General features: G+C 36.0%; 3 protein-coding genes across 3 annotated transcripts; 1 reads left to right on the forward strand and 2 right to left on the reverse strand.

The window, feature by feature from the left end:
- The first annotated feature begins 689 nt into the window (after positions 1-689).
- LOC132176391 (GEM-like protein 1) lies at positions 690-3,158 on the forward strand. The gene is made up of 4 exons (XM_059588583.2): positions 690-989; positions 1,086-1,187; positions 2,448-2,722; positions 2,815-3,158. The coding sequence occupies exons 1-4, from the start codon at positions 926-928 to the stop codon at positions 2,986-2,988; spliced, it is 615 nt and encodes a 204-aa protein (XP_059444566.1). The 5' UTR covers positions 690-925; the 3' UTR covers positions 2,989-3,158.
- A 78-nt stretch (positions 3,159-3,236) lies between these two features.
- Positions 3,237-7,469, reverse strand: HEME1 (Uroporphyrinogen decarboxylase). Its single transcript, XM_059588582.2, has 6 exons — positions 7,343-7,469; positions 7,090-7,241; positions 5,420-5,802; positions 5,020-5,304; positions 4,158-4,393; positions 3,237-3,538 (listed from the first exon to the last, which is right to left on the reverse strand). Exons 1-6 carry the CDS (start codon positions 7,363-7,365, stop codon positions 3,370-3,372), a joined length of 1,248 nt encoding a protein of 415 aa, XP_059444565.1. The 5' UTR covers positions 7,366-7,469; the 3' UTR covers positions 3,237-3,369.
- A 7,043-nt stretch (positions 7,470-14,512) lies between these two features.
- On the reverse strand, positions 14,513-16,592 carry LOC132174923 (Peptide-N4-(N-acetyl-beta-glucosaminyl)asparagine amidase A protein). Its single transcript, XM_059586676.2, is given in 2 exon segments — positions 14,513-14,708; positions 14,710-16,592. Coding segments are annotated over 2 exon segments (1,839 nt in total). The 5' UTR covers positions 16,522-16,592; the 3' UTR covers positions 14,513-14,681.
- Positions 16,593-16,908: the final 316 nt, after the last annotated feature.

The raw sequence follows: 16,908 nt of genomic DNA on the forward strand, positions 1-16,908 counted from the left end.
GTCTCATGAAACGGAAGTTATTAGTTCGAATATCTCTTTTTCATTCCTCCCTTGTGTGAACATGTTAAAAAAAAAAAATAATAAATTATAATATCTTGCATTCAAGATATCTAAAGGTTAATTGAGACAGCAACATTAATATTATTTTTTTATATGAAAAAACTTCACTTACTACCGTTCATTTTTCATTACTTTGCATTCATATTTTTGAACTTTAAAAAGTATTAATTTAGGGTCTGTTTGAAATTGCGTTTGAAATGCTTAAAAGTGCTTTTAACACTCAAAAAATCAATTTCAAGAAAAAATATTCGTTTGGTAAAAAAAATAAAAGCGCTTTTAAGATTTAAAAAGTTTAAAAATGGTCAGAACGCATTTTTGGAAAAAACTTAAAAATAAAGATTTTGCTCAATTTTTTTTTTTTTTTTTTTTTTAACTTAAAAGCTCTATTTCTCAAACGCAATTCCAAACAAACTCTTTAGTGTATCTATCTTTCAATTGAAAGAATGTCAAAATTCCCTTTTTTTTTTTTTTTTTTTTTTAAAAAAAGCCACTCCGAATCTTTCATCGCTTTTTTATTTTTTTATTTTTTTTTTTTATGAACTAGAATTCAACTAGGTTTTTGGTTTTCTTTTATTATTTTATTTTGTAATGGAGAACATTGTAGTTAAAAGGTCCGTGGGGAACATATTCAGTTGTTTCCAGTTTGCTTTTTGGCTTTTGTTCTTTGCATCGCCGCCATTGCCGTCTCAAAGAGATCAACTCTTTTTACTTGATTCCCAGTGACTCAGCTTATCACTTCAACTATAGTCTATATATATATATATATATATATCCGTTGAGCGACGGCCCTTCCGCTTAGCGCCATCGGATTACTACAAAATTCTCCGACGATCAAACTAAACGCCATATCAACTACAACAACAAAATGAATAACCCTTACATCAGCATCTCCCCTGTGCCCACATCGTCAGATTCCTCATCCGGCAAGCGTGAGTTCTTAATAATTTCCTGGTTTATTAATATTGTCAAGGGTTTTTTTTATTTTCTTTTTCTTCTTAGTAGAGAAAGTATTTTTATTGTTACAGGTCCGATGGAGAAGGTGATTGACGCGTTGAGTCGGTGTGGGAAGAAGGCCGAGGTTGTCACAAGAAAAGCAGAGGTCATGGCCGACAATGTCTGGCATCACCGTGAGTGCCTCTTAGTTATTTGCAATTTTTTTCCTTTTTACTCCAAAAATAACAGAATTTGAAGCTTTATCCCATTACTGAATGGCAATTGCTCTTACCCAAACAAAACCGCCTGCAAACACACAAAATTGTGATCTTACTCAGAGGGGTAAAGATTCTCCAACACAAATCAATTATCTTCTTCGCTAACACAATTTTGCACTCATAACTAGAACAAAACATCAGAACCAAAAAACCCCAAATCAAATATACAGAGAGAGAGAGAGAGAGAGAGAGAGAGAGAGAGAATGGGATACCTGCCGAGGTGGTTGGGATCTTCGGCAAGATTGATGGTCTCAAAGGCGAGCGATGGTCGTTCTGGGCAGAAGCGGGGCCTCCAGTTCCGGGCTTTGAACTTCATTCTGTGATTGTTTAGTGCCTGAGCTTAGTGTGGTTCCACGAGGGTGAGAAGTCCTACACATCCTAATTTTTTTTTCCAAAAGCTAGTTCCCATGGGATGTTTAGCATTTCTCCTAGAGGATTTGTCAATGAAGAGGATTCTCTCCGTCCGATTCATTTGAACCGGAAATCAACTAGAGAGAATCCACTTAGTTATATTTTATGAGTATTTTTGTTTTTTTCACATGGAAATATTTTTATTTGTTTACTTTTAGTATTTAGTTAGTTATATACGAGGGTTTGCTCAATCAAAAGGCGTGAAGTTACATAAAAGAAAAGAGAAAGTTTGTTGTTTGGTTAAACGGCATGAGTTTGTGAGTTAAAAAAACATCGATTACATTTGGGTGGGCCAATAAAAAATTTCTACTGTAGATATATGGCTGTTTTTCACTAACCCTAGAATCCAGATCCTTGACAATATCCCCCGACTACCAAAAATTTGTTAATGACCGTCCAATGAAAAAAAATACCCTTAATAAAATAAAAACAAAAAACTTAAAGAATGTTTTTTTATTTAAAAAAAAAAAAAAAAAAAAAAAAAAAAAAAACGATGTAGTGGAGCCACTCCCTTTGGCCAAATGAAGGGTGGCCGAACCATCCTTCGGCCAAATTGAGGAGTCGAGGCATGTCAGGAAATGAAAAACGAGAATGGTAGGTAAATCAATAAGTGAACAAAATGGTTAATACTAAATGATGAGTATTGTGGGGTTTAACTTAGTCACAAAATTTGTATTTGAGTTCTTTACACTTCGCACTCGATTCTTGTATTTTCCAAATGGGTTTTTCATATAAAAATATAATTTGAATGATTTGTAAGTACAGTGAGAACAAGTCCTAGTGTGACGGATGCAGCAATGGCAAGGCTTGCTCAGGGGACAAAGATACTCGCCGAAGGAGGGCATGATCACATTTTCCGGCAAATATTTAATAGTGTGCCCGGAGAGAAGCTCTCAAAGTCATATGCCTGTTATTTCTCTACTTCCTCTGGGCCTGTCATCGGAACACTCTACTTATCCACCAAAAGACTTGCCTTTTGCAGTGACCAACCCCTATGTTATTATCCCTCCCCAGGCCACCCAGAGTGGATCTACTACAAGGTGGTATTACAGATATTTCTTTTTCACTTCTTTTTTTTTTCGAAGCAAGTAATGCTAGAAATTATATTTTAACGTTTTTGGTAGATGTCTAGATTGTTGTGCAGCTTGATCAGTTGGGAGGAGTCAATCCTTCTGCTAATAGATCGAACCCTTCAGAAAAGTACATCCAGATTGTCACAAGGGATGGTCATGACCTGTGGTTCATGGGATTTGTATCATATGACAAGGCACTCAAGAATCTAACAGAGGCTTTGCGGCGGTTTTGAGAATCTTCTAGAAGCATTTCACGGGTTTAAGCGCTTGATATAGTGCGTACTTTGTATGCTTTTGACATAAATGGTGAATTAAATCTGGACCGTTAAACGTGTTGTAGTTTGCTGTAATTTTTTAATAATGTCCAACCACTACTTGGTTGGCAGTTTGCTTCTTAGAGTCTTCCATGGTTTCTTTTTGTTTGACACACCAAAAAAAAAAAAAAAAATCTCATTATACCTGCTAGACTCACCCACAAGAATGTACAGAGCCTCAGAGCTAATGTGAGATTAAGCATGGGAGCCAAAGGAATAGAATAAGGTGTGAATTAACAAAAATCCAATTACTAAAACAAAACAGCTGGCTTGTGCTAATTTGCTAAATGAATATCATCCTCAAACTACCAATTTAGAATCCTCCACTGGTTGATCTTGAAAAGATGCATCAAAATTCAAGCTTCTTGCAACTTCAAAAAAATGTGCAACGGCTTCTTCAGGGGTCCCAACGAGAACACCGTGCCCTAAATTAAGAATGTGCCCCTTTCGACCTGCGCACTTCACAACCCTGAGAAACAAATTATGTCAGTTCAATTATCATACAAGTTCGAAACTGAATTTTAGTTTTAATTTCAACAACCACCAAAAGTATAAGATTAATCACCCATGCCAGAATCATCTACATGAACTCATACTCCCATTTTAGCCATTATTTTATGTCAAGTCAGACACCTTGTAGATGTCATTATGCCAGATACATTTCTCTGATGTTGCAAAGTCTTAACACATAGCAATTATGTTAGAAAATGACACCCATGGTGCCCTTGTTACACTGGTTTTTTCAATGTATGAAATAAAAAGACTCGACCAGTTCATACTTGCAGAGTCAAGTAGATGTCCATTAGAATTTTTCATTAATAAAATTTTCCAAGCAATTAAAATCTTTTATCTGCCCTGTGTGGGACAACAGCTTCATTGTTCACCAATTTCAATGGCTTTATATGCCTATTCAACTCTTTTTTATTGAATGAGTAGAAAGGTCCCATCTATAAAATCTTATGCAATGGAAGACAAACAGGAAAGCCTGTGGCCATCACATACAAAAGATCAGAGATGGCTCTAAGTCAATAACATGCCAGAATGAGTTAGCGGTGAAGGAAATTTGATCAGAAAATTTTGTCACAAACCTTTGAATTTCTTCTGTCAGAGCAGGTAGAGGAGAAAATAAGTAAGCAGGGTCGACATTGCCCTGTACACTGATCTCCCCACCTAATCGTTTCCTCCCATCTTGCATGTCTACTGTCCAGTCAAGCCCAACCACATCCACACCAGTCCCTTTCATACGCTCAAGAAGGCCACCATTTCCATTGATGTAGAGAACAAGTGGTGTTTGAGGACATTTATTCTTTACTGTACTTACAATCTGCAATTTTACAAAACCAATGAATTGCAAGGAGAAAGAAGAAACTGTGTAAACTTATCCAAATCATACTTCTGTCACCAAAATGAAAAAAAAAAAAAAAAAAGAAGAAGAAAAAAAAAAAGGACAAATCCTGCAATTTTGTCAAGTATAACATGCTAAAAGCATGTAGATATCACTCGTATATTTCATAAAAAAGAAAAGTAACAAGGAAACAACAGATAGGCGATGTTCTTCATCTTTCAATCACTCTTCACATGTAACAAATTGTGCTCTACAATCTTCATGAACTGCAAATTGAACAATATTCTTCATATGATATATTAACAAATTAGAATTGAAACTTCACACTTATGCATATCATGGCAACCAAGTGAAACAATAAACTAAGAAGGAAGGGAACACGAATCGGGGCATAAAGCTTTGCTCCAGTGCTTTTATGCATTGAATTTATTGCTTTCTCAACAAAGCAAACAATGAGATGAAGCGAAATACCCACAAGGTGAAAAAGGAGCACAAGAAGTCATGATATCATAGTGCTAGATGTAAGAAAGGTTTACAGTGCCCAGTTTAACATAATCAGTTCCATATAGAGCTACAACAGTGAAACCATAGTTATTCTAACTCACCTCTTCAATATAAGGCCTTGACCAGCTTTCCCACATATCAGGTGGTAGTTGCCCGCCCCATGAATCAAAAATTTGTATGCAATGAGCCCCAGACTGCACTTGGAAAATAATGTAGTCTGATATTGCCCGTGTCAAATGAGAAAGAAGAGCTCTCAATACATGTGGGGCAGTATGGCACATGCTCTTTATGGTTGTATAAGTACGCGTTGTACCCCCTTCCACTATATATGTAGCTATTGTCCAAGGTGCTCCTACAAAACCTAAAACAGCAGCATGTCCACCAACCTACATAGAAGAACAAGTAAATAGTTGAAGAACTTAGAGAAGCATAACATTTAAAACTAATACTAAACAGTACTATTGGCATTCTTCCTAGGCATGTTATGAATATCGGAGTTACCTCCTGGCGCAATATCCTAAGGGATTCCCCCACAAAATGAACTTTCTCTAAGTCAATGGGATGCAGAGCCTTCAGTCCCTCTTCAGAACGAATAGGTGACTGGATAACAGGACCCCTTACTTCTTCTATGTCGAATGGGACACCAAAGGCAGGTAGAGGGGTCAGTATGTCAGAGAAGATAATCACTCCATCAGGATGGAAAGCTTCCCAAGGCTGCAAAGAGATTTCAACAATGAGATCAGTTGTCTCTGACCTCTCTCTGAAGGATGGATATTTCTCGGCAAGCTTTCTATAAACAGCCATATACCTTCCCGCCTGGCGCATCATCCATGCTGGAGGTCGTCTTACAGGTTCTCCTCTTGCAGCCTTAACCAAAAGTGGATCTGGAAATACAAATAAGATGAGATATTAGAGGAAGCTCCCACATGTCTCCAATCATGGAGTGAAACATCAGGATAGTAATCCATTGTTCGACAATTACTTGATTTTCCAAAGGGAAAAATTTCACAAGTCCCGAAGATAACAAGGTTAAGAAGCAGATGCAAATAGATGACTCATGACATGGAGTCCAAACATTGGGAAAAAATCCATAGTGAGCAGAGGTACCAATACTACAATAGGCATACAGGGCTGACAACACTAAAATAGCTTGTACAGGTAAAACCAGCAATGGTCATATTAAAACAGGCACCAAGATATCATAAAATCCCCAGTTGAACCTTATAAGATTTGAATCCTTAAAACAACAATATAGGGTGTCTATTGAAGGGGCCAGCTGAATCACAGATATGATAAAGCATTTCTTTGATAGCATGACAGATATTGGCGTCTAGATGAGTATAAAATAATTTCCAAGCATCATCCCACCCGTTTGCTATGACATAAATCATACGAGACTAGCATTGATCCAACCAATATGTATTGACAGATATTGGCGTCTAGATGAGTATAAAGTAATTTCCAAGCATCATCCCACCCATTTGCTATGACATAAATCGTACAAGACTAGCATTAATGCAACCAATATGTATTAGTACTTGCTTAGTTTAGAGCTTCAGTCAACCACTAACAGTTTGTCCCATTGTTGTCCACAATTCAATCAGAAAATTGTGATGTCTAACAGCCACAAAACAACAGCATAAATAAATTTCTACTACTTCAATTTCTTCTTACACTCAGATTAAACTTCCAGACACACCAGTCACTTTGTAACATTATTAGATAGCATTTTAGGAGAAGCCCCTTTATAAACACCCTCTCCTATTTTTCTCTTTTGGTTCAATTTTATAGGATATAAAATAGTTTTTTTTTTTTTTTCGTTGGTTCTTCAAATCCAGTAAATTAGTGAGGAAATTGGTAACTTTTTCCCGTAGCAAATCATTTCGGAATTCGTTCATAATTTTAGCTTTGTTTTTTCGTTTTCTTTATTTTTGTGTTTGGCATTTTGGATGACAATGCACAAAAGTCCTCATATATAATAAGCATATCCATTTCAATATACAAACAAGAAATATAGGAGGGGGGAAAAATTGTAAATTGGGATTGGTTTGGGCATTACTTCTTGAATTTCAGTGTTCTAGAAAACCCAATGCAAACAATGATACATTAATTGAATTGGGCTATGGTTCTAAAACATACATTCATAGAATAGAGAAGAAAAGTAAACATACCAGAAGAAGGGGAAGAAGAGCATGCTACATTGAACTCTTTAGGGAGGCATTTTCTTTTAGGAGGAAAGAGAGGTCCAGTGTGGCAGCTAGAGTTTAACCCGAATTGAAGGAACAAGCTTGAAGATTTCCATCCCAGAGAACAACAGACCACACTGCATGTACACCAAATTCCAAACTCAGAATTGCAAGTCAGAAAAAAGAAAAAAAGAAAAAAAGAAGCAACAGAAGAGAGAGAGAGAGAGAGAGAGCTTACCTGGTTGTGGAAGAGAAACCCATCTCCGAGAAGCTAGAGAGAGAGAGACAGAGAGAGAGAGAGATTTTCTTATCTCTCTGACTGCGCTGTGTCAACTGCGGCTATGGATAGTGATCAGAAAATGGGCGATACAATGGCCCACGCGCCAATAGGGAGACGGTGGTTGAAATTTTTGCTTTAATAAGATTTTCTAATTTATAAATTATAAGGAATCAAAACCCATTTGCCCAAATTTTTTTTTAAAAAAAAGATAGAAAATATGACATGTTGCAATTTTTGCCCTAATAAGTTTTTCTGTTTATAAGGAATTAAAACCCATAAGCCCAAAATTTATTTTTAATAATAAAAAAAAAGGAGAGAAAATATGACATTAATTTGCCCCAAATTATCCGCCAGAGCACTTACATTCAACTCAATAAAATAACTTTTTGACTATTTGGTTAAGTTATATAATTAAAAATACCCAACATCCGGCTTAACAAAATAACCAAACATTTGTTAAGTAACAAAGTTGAGCACCGTAGCTCAACCATGCATATTTGATAATAATTAAAAAAATCTAATATTGTTATCTTTCTTCTTTGAAAATAGAGAAAGTAGTTAAATAAATAATATTTTAAAGGAAAAAGTGAAAGTTGATACTTAAAATGTTAAGTGGGATATATGTGCTTTGAGAAAATAGATAGTTTTTTTTTTTTAAAAAAAAAGTAATTATTTAGCTAAACATTTATTGAGGCAAAGGTAAATGCTCTAAAGTGGGGGCTTTTGTAAAATCTTGTCACGTTTTTACTATACAAATTTAATGATCTAGCATCAGACACTAAATGTTGTTACTTTATTACAAATTAGTAAAAATTCCAAAAGAGTCAAAATCATTTACATAATTTGAGAATTTATAATTTATTGGGTAAAGTCAACATACTCCCCTTAAACTAATATTCAATTGACAATGTCCCTCTGAAACTTTCAATTGTGATAATATCCCCTTAAACTATCAAAATATTGTCAATGTGCCCCCCAAGGCTAGCAAAAAAATAAAAATGCCCTTATATATTTCTCAATAAGACAAAAATACCCCTATAAATTAATAAAAATAAATAATAAATAATTTTTTAAAAAAAATGAAAATTTTTATTTAAAAAAGTTATAAAACAAAACAAAAAATTTCAATTTTTATAACCAAAAAAAAAAATTGAAAATTTTTAATTTTTTTCTTATAAAAAGGATTTTTTTTATCAATTTGCCACCCTTTGGAATTTTTTTTAGTTTTAGGTTTTTTCTAGAAGTTTTAACATTTTTTGTTTTTAATTTATTAAGGGTAGTTTTGTTATTGGGGGAATATTGACAATTTTTTGTAGTTTGGGAGGGGGAACATTGTTACAATTGAAAGTTTAGGGGGGACATTATCAATTAGGTGGTAGTTTGAGGGGGTACGTGAACTTTTCTCTAATTTCTTTTAAAATAGTAAAAATTTCTTACCCTTTTAGGGTAACAATGTGAATGCACCCTAATTTGAGGGTCAAATGCACCCGTTGGTTAATTATTTGTGGGTAATTTTGTCGTTTCATTTGGTTAATTCAATGTTGGTGTATGTGAACTTTTTAAGGGTATTTTAAGAAGGACAAAAAAAAAAAAAAAAAAAAAAAAAAAAATTCATGTGTAGCACATTTGACCTCTTTTTGGTCCAATTTGATAATATGTACTAATTAAATGTCTTATTTGACACGCAATAGTAGTTCAATATGATTGGATGCAATTTTTAATGGTTGGTGGCATAAATGCTAAAATATATTTGTCCCATTATATCTTCTTCATGAGCTTATTGTAGATGTTGAATTTTATTTCAATTGGATATATGAAACCGAGTTATTTTTATATTTGGGTTAATACTTTTGACTCTCATGCGGTTTAACAATTTTATTTTTTGTCTCATTGATTTTATTTTGTATCACAACTGGTATTTGGGGTGGCCGAATCACTTCATGGCCTTTAGGGGTAGTTTGGCCACTTCCAATGACCAACCCTCTTTCTTTTTCATTAGCTGTTTGGGATAGCTGAACCACCATAAAAAGCCAAACTGGGGTGGCCTTTTTTAATATATAATTATCTTAAAATTTAATATATAATAGTCAGGTCATATATTGCAGATTTTTTGATATGCAATATATGCTTTTGCTCTAATCTAATTTTCAATTCAAAAAATAAACAATTTAAATGATTAATTTTTATCTCTTAGACTCTTAGTCACATGGTTTGCATAGTTGTTCTATTTTTGGTCTGCTTATACTAAACATTTTTAATATATGCAAATAACAATTTTGGCCTGGTTTACAGATCAATTTGCTAAGAATTGTTTATAGTGAGTACCGTTCACTCACCAAAAAAATAAAAAATCATTAAAATTTTATGTTTCTCTCTTCCCTTTTCCATTTCCTTTTCTCACACACACCTCACCTCACCTCTCTCTTCGATCCCCACCCAATTTCTAAGCGCCATAGCATCTCTTCATTCACACACCTAGTGTCAAGCCATCAAGTCTCGCTGTCACCGTCCATTGAGTCCCATGCCGTCAAGTCTCATAAGTACCTCTTCTCTCTCTCTCTCTAGTTTGGCCAATAAAAAAGGGAAGCATCCTCTCAATTTCAAATGAAATGGAAGTGACCATTTAATTATTTTTATGGGGTAATTTTGTCCAAAAAAATGTAAAATGACAAAATTATCCTCCTAAAAATAACTAAATGAATCCCTTTCATTTCATTTGAAATGGAGAGGATCTATGTCCCGATAAAAATGGGCGAGGAAGGTGATATTGGGTTAAAGTTTTTTTATTTATGATTTGGGTTGTCTTGAATGATAGGTTGAATTGTGCGTCTCTAAGATGGTGATTTTGGGTTTAGATGCCGTTAATGGTTGTTTTTTGTATTTCTATTTCTGAGATGGTTTTTGAGATGGGTTCTAAACAGGCTTTTGGTTTCTTTTAAGCTCTTCTTCATTCTTCAACCTATAGCAAAGATCTCTGAAGCCAAAAAACCCTTGGATTTGAAGTTCGTATTTTTACTTACCCAAAATACAAATGTTAAATATAGCATAAAGAAATTGTTAGAAAAATAATATTTAAATGAAATAGTAAAAGTGGATAAGTTAAAATGGTGAAGCTGCATGGAATACTTTTAAAACATTGATAGCTAAAATAAAATAAAATAAAAAATAATTTTTAGCTATTTTAACTAGTAAAATTCGGTGAAATTTTTTAGCTAAAATAGATGTTTTTAGAAGTCATACCGCCATGGATAGGCATTTAGAGTTCAATTTTGGCTAACAATAGTGGTCCAATGTGTAGGGCACTCTGTAAAGCAGGCCTAACAATATGTAATGGTTCTTCCATATTTTGCAGTCTTCAGCAGAAGTGGAAAGGATATATGACAGCCCATGGCCAAATTTTAACCTAAAAGGAATGATGAGTACAGAACCAAATTTTTATATACCATACAGCATCAGTATCTGTTTCAGGTATCAGCCAACACACACAATCATATTCAAATCCAAATTTCCTCTGAATTCCATCAATAGTGTCAACTAGAACAGTGGTATATGTGGCTCCAGAATATAAAGAAGTTAAATCTTCAAGATCTATAAAGAAAGTACCAGTTTTCCTTCATCATAAATAAAGTACTGTTTGTTTCAGATTAATAGAATAATAATGTCACCTGCCAACAAAATGATGCAGCACCACAAGCAGTAACCTATATCAGTTTGCTTTTCAGAAATTAAGTCACCAATGAGCATTCCAACTTTGTGACAGCAGGGGGTTTTGGCATGGTAAAAATATATAACCATTGTGGAGTAGATTGGCCATAATCTAATCTCTATCTCTTTCAGCAAAGAATCAAAGGATCTAAACTAGATCAGGAATTGGTCAAAGGATGAAAATTAAGAACATTCTTTTGGTCAAGTATGACTATTCTTCTGACTCCAGTTTTCTCAGGGCAGGTCATTCAAGCTGGCAAAGCCTACTTTCTAAGTTAGTCATTTCAGCGGTATACCCATAAACTTCTAAAAAGATTAACTTGATTTAGACCTAATTACCTCCACAAGAAGACAATAGTGCCTTTTAAAATGTGTGACACAAGAAAATGTTGAGCCATGAGAAACTAAGATATGTTGTGGACATGAATTGCAAACAAACAGAACAAGAAGATTTTGTAGCCTGAACAACTCACATGGAATCAACACAAGTACATATCTCATATGAAACATATGATACATATGTTTCCTATTAAGCACATTAAATAAGCACATAATCCAATTCAGGGAAATTGCTCGCAGGTCACTGGACCATTGGTTCATAAGGCCAAAACCAGTTTATGTTACATGTATAATATTCCCTCTACTTGCCAAACAGAAGTTTAGAAATGGTTTACATATTATTTATGTAATGACAGCGTTTTGTACTTTAGCATACTTCTAGTTCTATCGACATAGTTACCTCAAAACTTATACTACGTATTTCTCTTTGTCGGGTGATTCAGTTTCAAGGAATAATAGGCAAGCACTTTTTTTGATAAGTGAAATTCATTAAAGAAGTGAGCATCTTGAAGACATCAGTTAAATAAGCAAACATGTAGGGTGATAAGTACACTTTACCCTCAAAACTACCACCCTAATTTCACTTGCACCTCCACACTATGAGCCACCACAACTCAGACTACCAAACTACCATGTTATTTCGAGACATGCCAAATTTGGTCGAGTTTGGATGGAAAGTGTCACGTGTCAATTATGTGCGCATCCACCGTTCCTTCTACCAAAAATACTCAGTTTAAGCGATGAAATTATAAAATTGCATCACATACAAGTGAGTGATTTCTGGGATGGGTGGCCACGCCAACAAAGCATAGGGGTAGCTGCTTGGCCACCCTCTTCTCCATTCTCTTGGGAGTGGCCACCTCCTTTTGCTCTCTTGAGGGTGGCCACGCCTCTAGTCAATTGGGGGTGGCCGGCCACGCAACCATCAATTGGGGTTGGCCGCGCAGCCATCCTTTCTAATCGCTTAGGAGTGGTCATGCGGCCACTCTCCTTCCAATAGAGAAGAGGTGTAGCTACGTGGATGCTCCCCTTCCCAAAAGAGTACAAGGGTGGTCACACTGCCACCAAAGTACTGTTGCACAGGCATGGTTGAGGGCGGTCACGCAGACACTCTCCATCCAACAGAGAAGCAACCACCCCTTTGCTTTGTTAGGGTTGGCCATGCGACCACCAATTTGCTCTATTGGAGACGGCTAAATGGCCACCCTATCCTAAAAACCACTATGTTAGAGCCATTTTGTTAGGGAAACTTTTGTAATTTCATTGCTCAAACGAGGTATTTTTGGCTAAAGAAATGACTAATATGCATGCGATTGGCACGTGACATTTTCTATCCAAATTAGCAGCTGACACAAGAGGCAACTCAGAATAATTTGATAGTTTGGTGGTCCAAGTTTTAGTGAGTCGTAATTACGAGGTGCGAGGTGTAAGTAAAATTAGGGTGGCCGTTTGGAAGGGTAAATTAAATTGTAATTTACCCTAAAATTATCTACTTAAGTATTGTTTGAGATAATCATACTCTCGAGTAGAACAAAATCATATTGCGAGCACAATCAAATCCAGGAATTAAGCAAGTGATATAGCTCACGTGAAAACCAAAAATTATGACGTTTGAGCTGTGATTACGAATAAAACAGTTTATAATGTGCCATTAACTAAGAAAGAAAAAGGATCTATACTCTGCATCAACAATAGACAACATGGCAAATGCATAATATGGAGCCCCCTGCCTATGATGATATTCTCCATCGGACTTCACATACACGACACATGTTCGAAAAACACACATCTAAAACTACTAATAAAACAGGCCTAATGGCTTTATCCTAGATGATAATCTATATCATGATTTAAATTGAAGGATAAAACCTCAACATAAGACATATCATTTCTTCAACTCACTACTAAATGAGAATATTAGCAAATAATCGAACAAGGTGGTTAGTTGCATAAGTATTGAGGAGATAGACACCTAGAAAAACCATCCAATGAGACCATAATATGACATGTTAGGACACCACTTAACCGAAAAAAAATTAAACTTGTAGATTTAGGCCTTATTGGGTTATATTGACAATCATTTGTAACATCTATTCAATGTGAGATTTTTACTCATTTTTACACTCACACGTGTACAGTCAATAATCTCTTCATGACTTGTGAGTCCATCATCACATTAATACTCTCCTCCTTGAATAAAAACTTTATCAATCCTATTGCTTTTAAAATCACTTGTAGGCTTTGTGGGTTTGTTCACACCATGTACCCTACCCTTGATCCAACTACAAAAGGGACCTATTATCTATGCATGCACATCATCCCTGGTCTAACCATAAATAGGACTATCCCTATCTACTATGTAGCACACCAACTTCGGTTTTGATACTACTTACCAGAAAGAATCTCATCTAGTGAGACTATAATATTGTTGGAAGTCCCACATTGCTTGGGTATTAAGGAGATGAGCCATTTATAAGGTGAGAGGAAACCTCAACTCTTGAGCTAGCTTTTGGGTTGAGTTAGGCCTAAAACTCATTTCTAATATGGTATCAAAGCAGTTCAATTGGCTGTGGTCCACCGTCTCTCCCATTGTTGCACGTGTTGGCTTGGATGTCCTCCCGCCACACGTGCCTAGCCCAATTGGCTGTAGCCCACTGTCACCCATTATCATACGTGTTGGCTTAAATGTCCTCCCGCCACACGTGAGGGGGCGTGTTGAAATTCCCACATTGCTTAGGTATTAAGGAGATGGGCCATTTATAAGGTGAGGGGAAACCTCAACTTTTGAGCTAACTTTTGGGTTGAGTTAGGCCAAAAACCCATTTCTAATAAATATAACATGTTAAGACACTACTCAACCCAAAAGTTTAAATATATGTGTTTGAATCTAGTTATTTTATATTAACCACTTGTACTTGTAACATCTATCTACTTTGGGACGATCATTTTACACACATATAGTCAACAATAAGTTTTATGAAACTTTTTTAGGCACCCCTAATTAACTTTCTAGGACCCAATTTCCACAAACTTATATGGATGATTAATTGGAGTTGCCGTAATGAAGCAAGTGTTCATCTCCTCTTGAAAAACAAAAGCAGAATCACTACTAATGCAAATAATTTAATAACAATTACAAGAATATCCACAAGAGAAATCTTTCTTCATAGTGATTATAGATTACAATACACTTACTTTTTATTTCAGTGCCCATTAGCAGGAATTCTCTGGATTTCGTATGATAGAAATCCTTTCATGAAGCAGTAGAAGAATCAAGCAATATGACCGGATGCTAGAAAAGCCGTTCGGGCATGGAAAGGCCTCCATCTGCTTAACCCAGGACCAATATGAGTCCGTGTTCTTCTATGGCATTTGTCTCTCACTTCATCATAAAGAATTGTATAGTTTGAGCTGCTTATATTTCTAAAGTAACAGAAATTGCCTCCATCATATTTGTACACTTGTTGTGTACTGCCCAACCCACTAGTTACCAGGTTGTCCTTGACAGCCATATAGCCCTGTGCATTCTGCACATTTTTGAGAGAGCTCTTTGATAATCCGAAACCAGCAGCCTCAGCATTATTCTCATTAAATCCCAATGTTAAATTTTCAAGAGAAAAAGAAGTTCCATTTCCTTGATCGAAGGTGTTGTAGTATAAATAAACGGCGTATTTTTTGTGTGATTTCGTTGAGTAAACAGAAGAGGATGGGATCTTTGCTTGAGCACTGTCATTGAAATGGATGATTTGATCCACAATCTGCAAATTCCCATCGTTCCCCATCACCATTGAATTGCTGTAACTGAAGTTTTGAACCCAATGGGTCGTGATATTCCCAAGGGAGGACTTTAACCATCCAGTTGATGATATGGACCTGCTTACACTAGTCAAAAATGTTCCATTTAAACCCTTAAAATCAGATACCACCGAAACAACATCAGGTGAGCTAATGTGCTTCAAAAGCTCCCCTTCAATTTTTGAGCTCTTTCCGTCCAACCAAAGATGCAAATTTGCATCTACATACCAAACATTCAAGGCATTTGTCACACTAAATCCAAGCTTATGGGCCTTTCCATCAAGTATCTTTCCCAAAAACGGCGTGATTTCAATATTATAAGAAGGTAGATTGAATGATCCAATGCCAGTAATGGGTCTCCATAAGAGGGGATTGACCCCTCCAGTATAGATCACAGTAAAAGGCCAAATTGCACCAACAACTTCCCCATCAAGACTGACCACAACCTCCCTAAAAGGTCCATTTCCGGGCGTGCCAGTAAGATTATTTGCCTCAATATAGTCATTCGTAGGATTCAAATACCAAAACTCATCATTCTCATGATATGAAACATAGACCTCCAACAAAGCCCTATAAGAATTTTGAGGAATCTTGAATTCCTTCAGCTCAATATCCGTTGAATTCTCAATTTCAAACCACAACCCATCATTCAACGGCTGGTTTCGCGAAATGGGTAAGATCAAATCAGCCGGAGATTGGTATTCAGACAATGAATTATCCGAATTCGACTCGGGATAAAAATGAATGGTGATATTCACGTGGTACACCCCAGTATAAATACTGGTAATAACATTACCAAGAAACACAGCAAGAGTTTGATTCTTCATAAGCAATGAATAATACCTGGTAATGTCCTTCTGAACGCTCCAAACAATTCCGGTAGCCCTCGGCTCCGCCGTGCAGCTGCGAAGAAGCTCAACCCCACCAAGCCAAACGCCAAAGATGCGGTCAAATTGCCTGCCTTTACAAGTCGCATTCCATTCAAATACAATCTTGGAGAAATTTTTGGATGCGCAGTGCGAGGGGGGTGTGTAGTTTGCAAAAACTGGGGGCTTCCCATAAGTGTAGCCGAAGTCATGCTGTAGGATGAGGTAAGAGCAGGGCTTGGTGTTGGGGAGTTGGATGGGTTTGGTAACTTCAAAAAAGAGAGTTGGTGGAGTGGCATTGATGGGTGTGCTCCGGGAGAGGAGCTCTGGTCTGAGGAGGGCGTTCCGGCTGAGGCTTGCGGTGGAGAAGAGTGGTTGGAGGAGGAGGAGGAGAAAGAGGGAGAGAAGTAGAGGAAAACGAGAGGAAGCCATGAATGTTAGTTGGGTTGGTCTGTTGGGTTTTTCTCTATAATTGAGGGAGACAACCGACAAGAACCTGTTTGGTTTTCTATTTACGAAAAAAATAAAAATTGTTTTTGCCCTGTAATTGGAGTGAAAAAAACATTGCCTGCTGTCCGGGAAAGAAATTTGATTGGGTTTGAAGGAAGGTGGGTGGGTGAGGGTAAAGTCAGAGTAAAGTGAGAGGTTGACTGGAAAGTGTATAAAAATTATATAAAAAAAAAAATTATTTAAAAAAGGTGAATTTTACTTTAGACACCTTAAAGTAAAATTTATGAAAAAACTTCCCAAAATTTAAAAACTCTCAATTTACTTTTAAATATTCAAAATGATAAAATAACGTTTATACTCTTGACTTTT

Source organism: Corylus avellana, chromosome 3, assembly GCF_965113065.1.
Source record: "Corylus avellana chromosome 3, dhCorAvel1.hap1.2, whole genome shotgun sequence".
NCBI lineage: Eukaryota > Viridiplantae > Streptophyta > Magnoliopsida > Fagales > Betulaceae > Corylus > Corylus avellana.